This window comes from Thalassophryne amazonica, chromosome 15 (assembly GCF_902500255.1).
Source record: "Thalassophryne amazonica chromosome 15, fThaAma1.1, whole genome shotgun sequence".
Taxonomy (NCBI): Eukaryota; Metazoa; Chordata; class Actinopteri; order Batrachoidiformes; family Batrachoididae; genus Thalassophryne; species Thalassophryne amazonica.
Window position 1 is genome coordinate 37,458,821 of NC_047117.1, and position 12,569 is coordinate 37,471,389.

The window sequence follows — 12,569 nt, forward strand, 5'->3', positions numbered from 1 at the left end:
GCAGCTGTTGATTTACAAAGAAAAGAGTAGAGGAGAAAGAACACAGCCTTGTGAAAAGATACACATTCATATTGCTTAATAATTCTTTGGTGTGGGGTATGCACATCCTGTAGGTTTCTGCCAAGCAGTAAGCAAATTAAAACTAATAAATGAAATATCTATTTCCGTCAGCACGCTGTGCTCTCTCTCTCTCTCTCTCTCTCTCTCTCTCTCTCTCTCTCTCTCTCTCTCTCTCTCTCTCTCTCTCTCTCTCTCTCTCTCTTTCTTTCTCTCTCTCTCTCTCTCTTTCACGTTATTTTTTTTTTTTTTTACATATTTGAAGTCCTGAACATTTCTGTGAGATAAAAAGTTCTGAATAAATATTGATTAAAATAATATACAGGCTTTAATTTTGCAAAGGTCACCCTACCAGCGCTGTTGACCTATAAAGACATTTTTTTACAATTTGACATGGAATGAGAGAGTACACATTTTGTCTCCCAGCTGGATAAGTGGTATAACTTTGGATCAGTGTCATACGAAACCGTGAGCAGATGTTGATTGCATTCAGATGGAAATGATTCACAATGGATCTGTATGTGTGCAGAAGCAAATGTGACGGATTGTTTAAATCCACAGGTCAGACTGATCATCTTACCAGTCTAAATACATGTCATGTGAGAAAGACAGACCATGTGAAAACCCAGAGAGGCAATTAGAATAAATGTTCTTTTTATTGTGAAGTGAGTTTTATGAGTTTTCCTTTATGGTGGCAGACAAAGCAAAATATATCTCACTCACTTTATACCTTTATACGTTTGTAAATGGAAACATACAGGTGCTTCAGACAGGAGCATGCAGTAAGCAGCACACAAGCCTGGTGTGTGTCATGAACCAGAAATGACTCTTTACCAGTCTGGACTTTGTGTGTCTTCCAGGTGTTCCCATAAAGCTCGTGGGAGGAGAGAGCCCTGGGGAAGGACGGGTGGAGCTTTTCCTGTCTGGACAGTGGGGGACAGTGTGTGACGATGGCTGGACTGACCAGGATGCTGACGTGGTGTGTCGACAGTTGGGATACAGGTAGGACACCTTAAGCCCCTTGCTCATGGGCAATTTACTGAATCATTTATCTGATAGGGAGCTGAAACAAAGAACGTCTGGTCACAAGCCCATTGCACTAACCTCCAGGCTCCTATACATATGTGACGGTGGGTGTGTATTTTCCAATGTCTTTTTCCATAAGCTTCATCAAGTCCCACCATCCTCTAGCCTTTCCTCTGATTAATTCCCTCTTCAGTCACAATGTGGGAACAAAGGCAGAATGTGAATGGAAAAACAGAGCTGTCAGGTTGTAACGCGACCCCTCTCCACATTACACTTACTAAGTGAATCCAGACCACCAATTTTATTCACAGAATCGCCTCTTGCATTTGGCATCTATTTTACTTTCGCCCCCTCTTCCTGTCTGAGTCTCTCATCTGTCAGTCCTTTTCTGTTTCCAGTTACTTTACTATACATCACTTTCTCAAAGGAACAGCTATAGTATCATCTCATGCATCAGTATTTAAAAGAATGAATAAAACAATTGCTGAACACATTAATTCTTTGTCAACTCTTTTGATAATTAATTAATCTTTGAAGTCATATTCTTTTCCTAACTGCTGTATATGAATGATCAATAATTGCTTATAAGATGCCTACCATTCTTTTTTTTTTTTTTTAATCTAGGCAGGAGGTGTAAAGTGTAAAGTGATAAAGTGTAAAGTAAAGTAAAGCGGTATGTATTACATGTACGCATGTACATGCTACAAGCCTTGAATTTATTCAATAAGCCAAAAAAGACAAACAAAAAAGCCACAAACAACTGATAATATTAGAGGTCTGTTAGAAAAGTATCCGACCTTTTTATTTTTTTTCAGAAACCTGATGGATTTGAATCACGTGTGCTTGCATAAGCCAACCTTGCACCTTCGTGCGCATGCGTGAATTTTTTCACGCCTGTCGATTGCGTCATTTCCTGGTAAGCAGCCTTTGTGTGAGGTGTGTGTCGTGCGCTCGGGGTTTTTTCATTCCAAGGAAAAAGACGGAATGACTGGAGCAGTGCGACTGCATCAAATTTTGCCAGAAACTGGGTGACAGCCAGGTGGAAACCATTCAGATTATTCAGATGGCTTTCGGTGACGATCCTCTGGGCATCACACAGATTAAGGAGCGGTACAACCGGTTTAAAGACATCCGCACAATGGTGGAGAGCGAGCCATCAACATGCAGAAATGACCAGATCATTTCCAAAGTGAACGCTGTGGTGATGTGGGACCGTCGTGTGACTGTCCGAGAAATTGCAGAAGAGGTGGACATCAGCACTTTTTCAGCACATTCCACTGTGACTTGGCCATGAAAAGAGTTGCAGCGAAATTCATGCCGATGGCTTCGGCACGAAGCTGCTAATGGAGCAAAAGCGCCACAGTGTTGAAGTCTCACGGGACATGCTGGACTCCGAAAAATGATGCCCACCTTTTCCACCATTCAGAAGATTCAGACGGCTTTTGGTGGCTTTTCAGTCGTGTGACTATCCGAGAAATTGTGGAAGAGGTGAGCATGTCACAACATGTCCTGTGAGACTTCAACACGGAGGCACTTTTGCTGTGCCATCACCTTTGTGCCGAAGCCATCGGCATGAATTTCGCTGCAACTCTTTTCATGGCCAATCACACCTCACATAAAGGCTGCTTACCAGAAAATGACACAATCGACAGGTGTGAAAAAATTCACACGTGCACGAAGGTTCAAGGTTGGCTCATGCAAGCACACGTGATTCAAATCCATCAGGTTTTTGAAAAAAAATAAAAAGGTTGGATACTTTTCTAACAGACCTTGTTACTGCAACCAGAAACTGCATTTTTTTAAACAGTCCAGAACAGAAATATTTATTTGAAATATTTGCAGCAAGCTAATAATTCAAATTTTATTTCTCTTATTGGAAATTAAAATACATTCAGCTTGCAATAATGTGGTGCTGAGTTCACTTCCTGTGTACCTCTAAATATCATAACTGTCTCTCTCTCTCGAGAGCAGACAGTTATGATAAAGTAAAAGTAAGTAAAGTAAGTAAAGTAAAATATGATGTGGTCTCCCTATTAATACGATTAATTAATTGATTCGTATTGTGCGATGTACCTCATATGCTCAACACAAATATGAATGGAACACTTTAATTTTTGTAATGTTGAGGTGAAAGACAGGATGCAGAGGACAGGAAGGAAAGGAGCAGTAGTAACCAGTAAACCAGTATTGAGCAGTATTTCTAGAATTTAGATTTGTGTACGAGGTCTGTCAATAAAGTATAGGTCCTTTTTATTTTTTTCAAAAACTATATGGATTTCATTCATATGTTTTTACGTCAGACATGCTTGAACCCTCGTGCGCATGCGTGAGTTTTTCCACGCCTGTCGGTGACGTCATTCGCCTGTGAGCACTCCTTGTGGGAGGAGTCGTCCAGCCCCTCGTCGGAATTCCTTTGTCTGAGAAGTTGCTGAGAGACTGGCGCTTTGTTTGATCAAAATTTTTTCTAAACCTGTGAGACACATCGAAGTGGACACGGTTCGAAAAATTAAGCTGGTTTTCGGTGAAAATTTTAACGGCTGATGAGAGATTTTGAGGTGATACTGTCGCTTTAAGGACTTCCCACGGTGCGAGACGTCGCGCAGCGCTCTCAGGCGCCGTCGTCAGCCTGTTTCAAGCTGAAAACCTCCACATTTCAGGTTCTATTGACCCAGGACGTCGTGAGAGAACAGAGAAGTTTCAGAAGAAGTCAGTTTCAGCATTTTATCCGGATATTCCACTGTTAAAGGAGATTTTTTTAATTAAAGACGTGCGGGCGGATTGCAGCGTCGGCTCGCAGCCGCTGCAACGCTCTGCCACAGGAAAAACACCTCTGTTGGAAGCCTTAAGGACAAGTTGGAACATGTCCAGCTGTTAAACAATTTCTCATATACTCACTCCACTGAAAGCCATCAAAAGCCGCCTGGATTTTACAAATGGTTATCAACATGGAGGTGTTTTTCCTGTGCCGCTGCACCGCGCCGGCTGCGTCCCGACGCGCGGACCCATCCGCACGGACCCATCCGCACGTCTTTCATTAAAAAAAATCTCCTTTATCAGTGGAATATCCGGATAAAATGCTGAAACTGACTTCTTCTGAAACTTCTCTGTTCTCTCACGATGTCCTGGATCAATAGAGCCTGAAATGTGGAGGTTTTCAGCTTGAAACAGGCTGACGACGGCGCCTGGGAGTGCTGCGCGACGTCTCGCACCGTGGGAAGTCCTTAAAGCGATAGTATCACCTCAAAATCTCTCATCAGCCGTTAAAATTTTCACCAAAAACCAGCTTAATTTTTCGAACCGTGTCCACTGCGATGTGCCTCACAGGTTTAGAAAAAATTTTGATCAAACAAAGCGCCAGTCTCTCAGCAACTTCTCAGACAAAGGAATTCCGACGAGGGGCTGGACGACTCCTCCCACAAGGAGTGCTCACAGGCGGATGACGTCACCGACAGGCGTGGAAAAACTCACACATGCGCACGAGGGTTCAAGCATGTCTGACGTAAAAACATATGAATGAAATCCATATAGTTTTTGAAAAAAATAAAAAGGACCTATACTTTATTGACAGCCCTCGTATTTCTATTTTTATTTGCAAATTTTGTTTTACTTTCACTTTTGATACTGTGTGTGTTTCTTACCCTGTGTGCTGCCATACGATGCTGCTGGAACCTCAGTTTCCCTGAGGGAGTCTTCCCAAGGGATTAATAAAGTTCTGTCTCATCTAATCTCTAATCTAATAGTAATGTCACGGCAACAAAAGTGCACAACAAAGAAAATAAAGTGCCGTCATTTTGTCGCCCATCAGTACTCTGCAGGGGGACACTTATGCTATTTCTCTGACCCACCTGTGTGCATTGAATGTCACATCTGGAGAGCAAAAACCCAGACAGAATGAAAGTGTGATGACAGTGTGTAAAAGCCATGTTATGATGATTGTCATTCTGTGTCATATAGGGTGTGGTGAAGTGTCATTACTGCACACACGCAGCAGATCCTTGGGGCTTAGACCACATTTGTGGTGATGGAAGCAGCACACAACACACTGCAACACATGCCAGGGACAATCACATAGATTAAAACATGCTTTTGGGACTTTATATGAAACTCTCACAGAAAAAGGCGTCATTTACTCTCAGACAGTTCATGAGAACAGAAACATAATGATTATAATGAATAACATTTTGTTCCACTCCGTTTTTTTACTGGTGTACAGAAAAACTTGCATATAGTGGATTCAGGTGGACCAACAAATTTTGTCCGTTATAATCGAAAACTGTTATATGTACAAAATGGACAAAATCCATTTTATATATGTAAAGGATTAGTTACAGTCAGGAGGTGCTGAACGATCTACGGGGAATCCCCAGCACCACACCAAATCAGTTTATGTATTTCCTTGAGTAAAAGCCTGACCTTGAATCGGGACCTGCGTCATTTAATGACCGAGTCAAAACTTCGTCTGAAAAAAATAAACACCTGCCTTCAATAAGCGCCAGGCATTATGTGCATTAAAAAGATTACATTTTGTCCAGTCTGGAACCTTAAAATCCTAATGGCTGATTAAGGCTTCTGCAACTCTGTGGCCATGCAATGACATTGACGTGTGCCTGACCCTTTTAAAGTTCTCCATTGCATCTTTATACAATTTGTGAGAAGAAGAGCAGCTTTTTCTGGTTTAATTTGTCCCTCAACGAACTCCACTTCTTTATACAATCATCAACTTCCAAACCAATGATACGGTATGTATAGTTTTCGTCCTTGACTTGCAGGTAATTTGAGCATCTTTTTCTGACTTCATGTTGTAAAGTGGGTCATATTTGTGGACTTGTCTACCAAACGCATTTGATCCATGATCAAAATGTAATCAGCGGGCACACTGCAAAAACTTTTAACATATGATGGGAGAGGAGGGAGTGACAACGTAAAAGTGACAGATCACAGCCCTTTGTGGTGTCCGTCATTTAGCAGGTGTGCGTTAGACACTGGAGAGGGTTCACAGCTACACAGAGGGCTCTGATTTCAATTTTGATCATTTATATAGCTCCAAATCATAACAAAGTTGCCTCAAGACACTTCACACAAGTAATGTCTAACCTTACCAACCCCTAGAAGGAAGCATACAGGTGACGGTGGGAAGGAAAAACTCCCTCTGATGATTTCTGGAAGAAACCTCAAGCAGACCATACTCAAAGGGGTGACCCTCTGCTTGGGCCATGCTACCGACACAATTGACAATACGAATATACAGGAAATTTTGGGAGTCCATGCTGGTGCACAAGACGGGAGGCCTGCAGAAGAAGACATCCACTCCCATCTCTGGATGGAGCGTGCATCCAGAGTGTGCATATCATGAATGCTTGGTCTTGTTGGATTTGTGAGAATCTACTGAATCTACTGGTACATTGTTTCTCGTGTAACAGTAAGAAATATACTCAAAACCTGGATTAATCTTTTTAGTCACATAGCACTACTATTATTCTGAACACTACTGTAGGTTGAAGAGGATTTTCAAATCATTGTATTCTGTTTTCATTTACATTTCACACAACACCCCAACTTCATTGGAATTGGGGTTGTATATACGTATACACCCAGGCATATGTCTGAAATGTAACACCATATATCAGTGCAGGCAGTAACTTAATTTCATACCTCTGTTACTGGGTACATCCAGACTGCTCTGTTGAGGGGTTTTTAATGGAATTCATTACAATGGGGTGGGATGTTTTGTCTGATTTGAGCGAAAATACATTGTACAAAATCCGTTATACATGGTGTTTATTACATGGAAAACCATACAAAAGCACTGGGACTTTTGCTTTTGTCCAGTGAGTGCAAATATCTGGTTTATATGATAATGGTTTAGGCGAGTTTTACTGTATTTTCACCACATTAGGAAATATATGTGCCAGTGACAGCTTCTGAAAAATATTCTAGGAGCTATATGTGTTACATATATGCCCCTTTATGTAATTTAACACAAACAGTGGGATATCAGCGATCTGGAAAATTTCACTGAATTGGCCATAAAAAATAAATAAATAAATAAAAATCAGCAGATTATATTGAAAATAATCATTCATTCTCACTTTAATGTGCAACAAAAATGACAAAACTATTGCATTAAGCATTTTGGATTTAGGGACATTTATATATACAGACCCTCTGTTTTCTGAGTCCATACGTAATTGGACAAACTGGATCCAGAGATTGCTGTTAATACAAATTATCAGAGGTGGAACGAAGTGACTCTCAAGTCATGAATCGGCAAGTCACAAGTCTCAAGTCAAGTCCCAAGTCAAGTCTCAAGCTGACTTGAGACTTGACTTGAGAATGACTTCACAGTGACTTTGTCCCACCTCTGCAAATGATCACATTTATGGGCAGTTTCTTCAGAGAGGTCAGGGATGATACATGAACATTACCAAATCTGTTAACCATAAGAAATACAAATTTTGTGGTACTGTATGGCAAATATGTCTGAAGTAGACACTTCTGAAAAGCAGGTGATTTCACTGATTAATATCACTTTCAGCAGACGGTATCAGTTAAACAGTGAAATCACTTGGTGGAGTCAGTGGCGGCAAATAAAAGCTGCACCCTCTTGGCTGTTTTTGGAACAAGTGGCCCACCCCTGCCCTAATATCTATCTGTGGTGCACATTTGGTGAGAATCCGGGAAGTAGTTTTGAAGTAATCCAAGTGGGGATGGAGAGAGAAACTGAAAGGACTTATCTTTTTACATGATGAAGTGAAGCAAACTACCTCATTTGATTCTGTTCAAAGTTCAGATCTCGATCTGGATCACCTCGAAAATTTAATGGAGTCTTCCATGCCCTAATATGGATCTGTGTTGAAAATTTCATCAAAATCCACACAGTAGTTTTGATGTAATCTTGCTAATAGCCAGACAGACAAACAAATAAATAAATGGCGATGATTTTATTACGTCCTAGACGGATGTAATTACACAGATGTTTTCTGGTGAGGCTGTTGTCAGCTGTAGCAGTTTAACCACAGGGGTTCATTTTCATACACACATTCATCCATCCCTGGGACAATAACTTCATTGACCTTCAGGCACCAAATTCAAGCACGTTGAGTTACCAAATTTTTTTGTAAGTACTTGTAAGTTTTGTGACACACGATCGGTCAGCAGTTGGTGCCATTGCTGCACTGATGGACCATGATTCTCTTGCCTCACAGAGAATGTGGCTGAATGCCACATATGTTTCAACCATATTGTTTTGAATTTCAGTAAGTATACATTGTTGTGCATTTTAAACACGTTCATCATTAAAAATATCAGGAAAAATCAAACACACCTTCTCCTGGGTGGTGAGGGGTGTGTGTGGGAGCACCACGCCACTTTAAGCAAGTGTGAAAAAAAAAGACGGTGCATTCAGAGATTTTGCTTTGCAGAAATGTGGCAGAGGATTGCTGTTCATTCAGACGATAGCAACTGTTGCCTCATTTTGTTGAACAAATTCACCTCGGCTACATTTTCCTTACATTCACTTCTGCAGTATTCCTTAGAGGAAGAAAACCCAGGTGTGTTATTTTGCCTTCACTGTCACAAAAGCAAAAAGGTTGGCATGTGTACCTGCTGCCACCTGCCTGGCTTATGTTGCATGTTGTTACATTCCTTTCAGATAGAAGCTGCAAGTTCACACACATCCATTTCTGAACATTCAGAGCAAGTAACAGCACACCAAGGACCTGTCATCAGGTTACTGTAAAGGTCAGACGTGAAAATTAATAAATCACATTTATATTAATTGATAGTGATGATCATGCAATATTCTTTCAACTTGGAATCTTCTTCATATTTTCAGTGCATTGATCAAAATTGGTGCATCGCCCAAGAATGTCACAACCGTGATTTGACAGATTTCCTTTAACATTGTTGTCTAAATCCTAATCTAATCAATAAATTGATGTGACAATGAAGCCAGCAGCAAGCCCATGGTGAATGAATTTACTTGGCACAAACAGTCTCAAAAAAGCAAAGAAAACTCATAAAGACATCAATTTAACAACATACTCATATGCCTGAAAGGGTGTAGGCAGAAGCAAAAGCCTGTAAACGCCCATCTCTGTAACCTAAAAAATAAAAAAGTATACATATGTATATAAAAATATACATATAACAAATACAAAATATAAATTAATCACTGAACTAAAATTTCAAAACACATACATGCAAACAGCAGTGCACCATGCACAAACCCAAAAACAAAACAAAATTGATAAACCTAATTCATCATGCTACAACAAGTAATTAAATAATATTTATAGAGCCTTTTTATCAAGCTGTGAGGGTGTCTGGAACCCGACGAGGGGGGGCCCTCAATGCCGACTCCAACACCAGGCTTAGGTGTAAAAGAAATCATCTTTATTCCAGGCTCAGGTACAGTACACAGGTTATCAATCAGCGGAGCAGCAGTACAAACAGGGCTAGGCAAAAACACAGTCATGGTCAATCAGGGTTCAGAGGCACGAGCAAACACAGACATCAGGGTTGAGGCAAAAAGGCGTGGTCAAAAATACAAAGCAGGTTTGAGGTACACGGCAGGACAAAACAGGATGAAGAAAGAGCTGGAATGCGTACTGACAGAGGTGTGGTGGCTGGGAGGAGTTTAAACAGGCTTGTTATGGTTTGGACGCGGATTGAGGAGCGATCCGGCGTCTGACTGAACCCAGTATCAAATAACCAGAAGCAGTTCCAAAAGAAACAAGTTTTATTTCTTTCCCCTTGTGCTGTACATGAAATACTAAATAAAGCTGGTGAGGTGAAGAGGCGGCGCGCTTTCTCAGCGTCTCAACAGATCGGAACCCGAACGTTTTGGACTCAGGAATTCCGCCGACACCCCCCCGCCCAGGTGGCTTTTCCCAGGACTGTACTCTGTGAAGGAGGAACAGAGGTGAGGTTATTCAACACTGTTACCACGAAATATTATTTAGAGGCACACTTATCAGCTACACGTTCAGGTCTGCTTTCGGATTTAGTTCAAAAGGGCTGCTGCTCACAGCTAGTGGATAACCAAGCTGCACCACCCCACAACACTAAAGACGAACGGTCAGAAGTGTGTGAGGTTGGGGTTAGGGGACAGGGAAATAAAAACCAACAAAACAAAACGATCCACACCACTAACAAAAATTAAACAACTATAAATAATAAAAACCCACGCTTACCTGAGCCCAAGCGAACTCCGATCAGCCAGCCTGTTCACTCCACCAGAACTACCTCGAGTGCTGTACACAAAAATCAGTTCACAAAAACTCCCCTATTATATCCCAAATAATTCCCAAAAAACACCTGGAGCCATTTTACTGTGCTGTCTCCTGACACTCGTTTGACCGGGGCAATATGGCTGTTCTAACCCTTCCGAGTTGCATTGGCTCATCCACTAGAGGAGCTAGAGGTCCCATCGGAGGAGTCTCAGTGGAGCGAAGAAGAGTCCGGACCCGTGTCGGGGAAAGCCCCAAGACACAAAACCCCGCTCGGACGTTCGCCCTCTCTCCTGTCCACGCTCCTTAATCCGATCATCTAGACGAATAACCAAGGATATCAACTCATTTAAATCCTTTGGTTCGTCACGGACTACTAGCTCGTCTTTCAGGGAATCATTCAACCCGTCTACAAACACCCCCCTCAAAGCAGCAGCGTTCCAACCGGATTGTGCAGAAAAGATTCGAAAATCCACAGAATAAGCAGCTGCGCTTCGCCGCCCCTGTCGGAGGTTCAGCAATCGTTGAACCACGGTATTTGTCTTTACCGGATGATCAAAAACCAAACGGAACTCATGGGAAAATTCATCAAAAGATTCTAGCAGTGATGATTTATTGCTCCACAACGCAGTGACCCAAGCCAGGGCGTCCCCTCGCAGCAGATTTGTAACATATGACACACGGCTGCTCTCAGAAGAGAAAGACGCCGGTCGCTGAGCAAAAACCAAAGAACACTGCATCAAAAACGGAGCACAAGTCTCCACATCTCCCAAATAAGGTTCCGGATGACATATAACCGGTTCAGGAGCCGAATCTCTGGACGGCGAACTTATCTGTACTGGGCTCGATGGAACCAGAGCTGCAACCGCAGGAAGCGGAACTGCCTGCGCTACTAGCTCCGTAACACGGGCATCTGTCTGCTGAATTTGGATCAAAAGGTGCTGTACTTGCTCCCAAATCATCTCCAGGTGTTTCTGGACTTTTTCCTGAAAAGGAACTGCCTCTGCCGCTGTGTCCATACTGGAATGGCCGGAGAATTCTGTTATGGTTTGGACGCGGATTGAGGAGCGATCCAGCGTCTGACTGAACCCAGCGTCAAATAACCAGAAGCAGTTCCAAAAGAAACAAGTTTTATTTCTTTCCCCTTGTGCTGTACATGAAATACTAAATAAAGCTGGTGAGGTGAAGAGGTGGCGCGCTTTCTCAGCGTCTCAACAGATCAGAGCCCGAACGTTTTGTACTCAGGAATTCCGCCGACACCCCCCCAGGTGGCTTTTCCCAGGACTGTACTCTGTGAAGGAGGAACAGAGGTGAGGTTATTCAACACTGTTACCACGAAATATTATTTAGAGGCACACTTATCAGCTACACGTTCAGGTCTGCTTTCGGATTTAGTTCAAAAGGGCTGCTGCTCACAGCTAGTGGAGGATAATCAATCCGCGTGCCACTGCTGTGAGGAGCAAACCAGACAATTTTCACCAATATTTAATTATAGCTGCGCAAAAACGCCAAATTGCAATTACAGATAGGCCTTGCAGAATAATCACCTCTGACGTGTGCTGACCACGTTTGCCTCTCACCCTCGTCCTCCTTCACAGGCGCAATGTCAGAATCTGGAGCGGCCCTCAGCGTCCCCAAACGATCGTCACATGGTCGTATTCTCCGGCAATTCAGCCTTGATCACTGCTGGCTTAAATGCAGCTCTTCATTTCTTCATTGGCACCAGCTGAGAGTCCTTAGATCTGCACGTGAATGCCACAGGTGTCGTAGATCGTCCTGATAGAGAGCCGCACGTGAGTGCAACAGGTGCAGCAGATCACCGTAACAGAGGTGAGAGACTCTTCTGCAGCACACTCTCCCCAGAGATCAGCCCCAAACCACCTGGGAGGAAAATAAACACAAAAACAGCAAAACAATGCCCAGCCAAACCCCCCAACACACAACAAGGCTGGTGTTAAGAAGGTACACGTGCAGGTGAACAATCTAGAAAGGGGGCTTGGCTGGAGGACAAAGATTGTGCATGGTGCAAGATAGTGAGGAAGGACTACACAAAGTGGAGTAATGAAAAGGACAGACACATGAGCAGGAGCAAAGAGTGTGAGGGAATAGAAACACAAAGCAGACAAGAAGCAGAGACAAAAGCAGAGACGAAGACAAAATGGCAGAGTGACACTTTGGCCTTGAGTGAAAACAAACAAATGGAATGAAGGTAATGAGAACAACGATAAGCCAAAACCTGAAGACAGAATACAGTAC

The 12,569-nt window shown here is 42.5% G+C and overlaps 1 protein-coding gene across 1 annotated transcript in view; it reads left to right on the top strand.

Moving 5' to 3' along the window:
* The window catches only part of prss12 (serine protease 12), a 130,847-nt gene that overhangs the window by 87,382 nt on the left and 30,896 nt on the right, over positions 1-12,569 (top strand). The window contains 1 exon segment of the mRNA XM_034188402.1: positions 918-1,059. Coding sequence (XP_034044293.1) covers positions 918-1,059 — 142 coding nt within the window.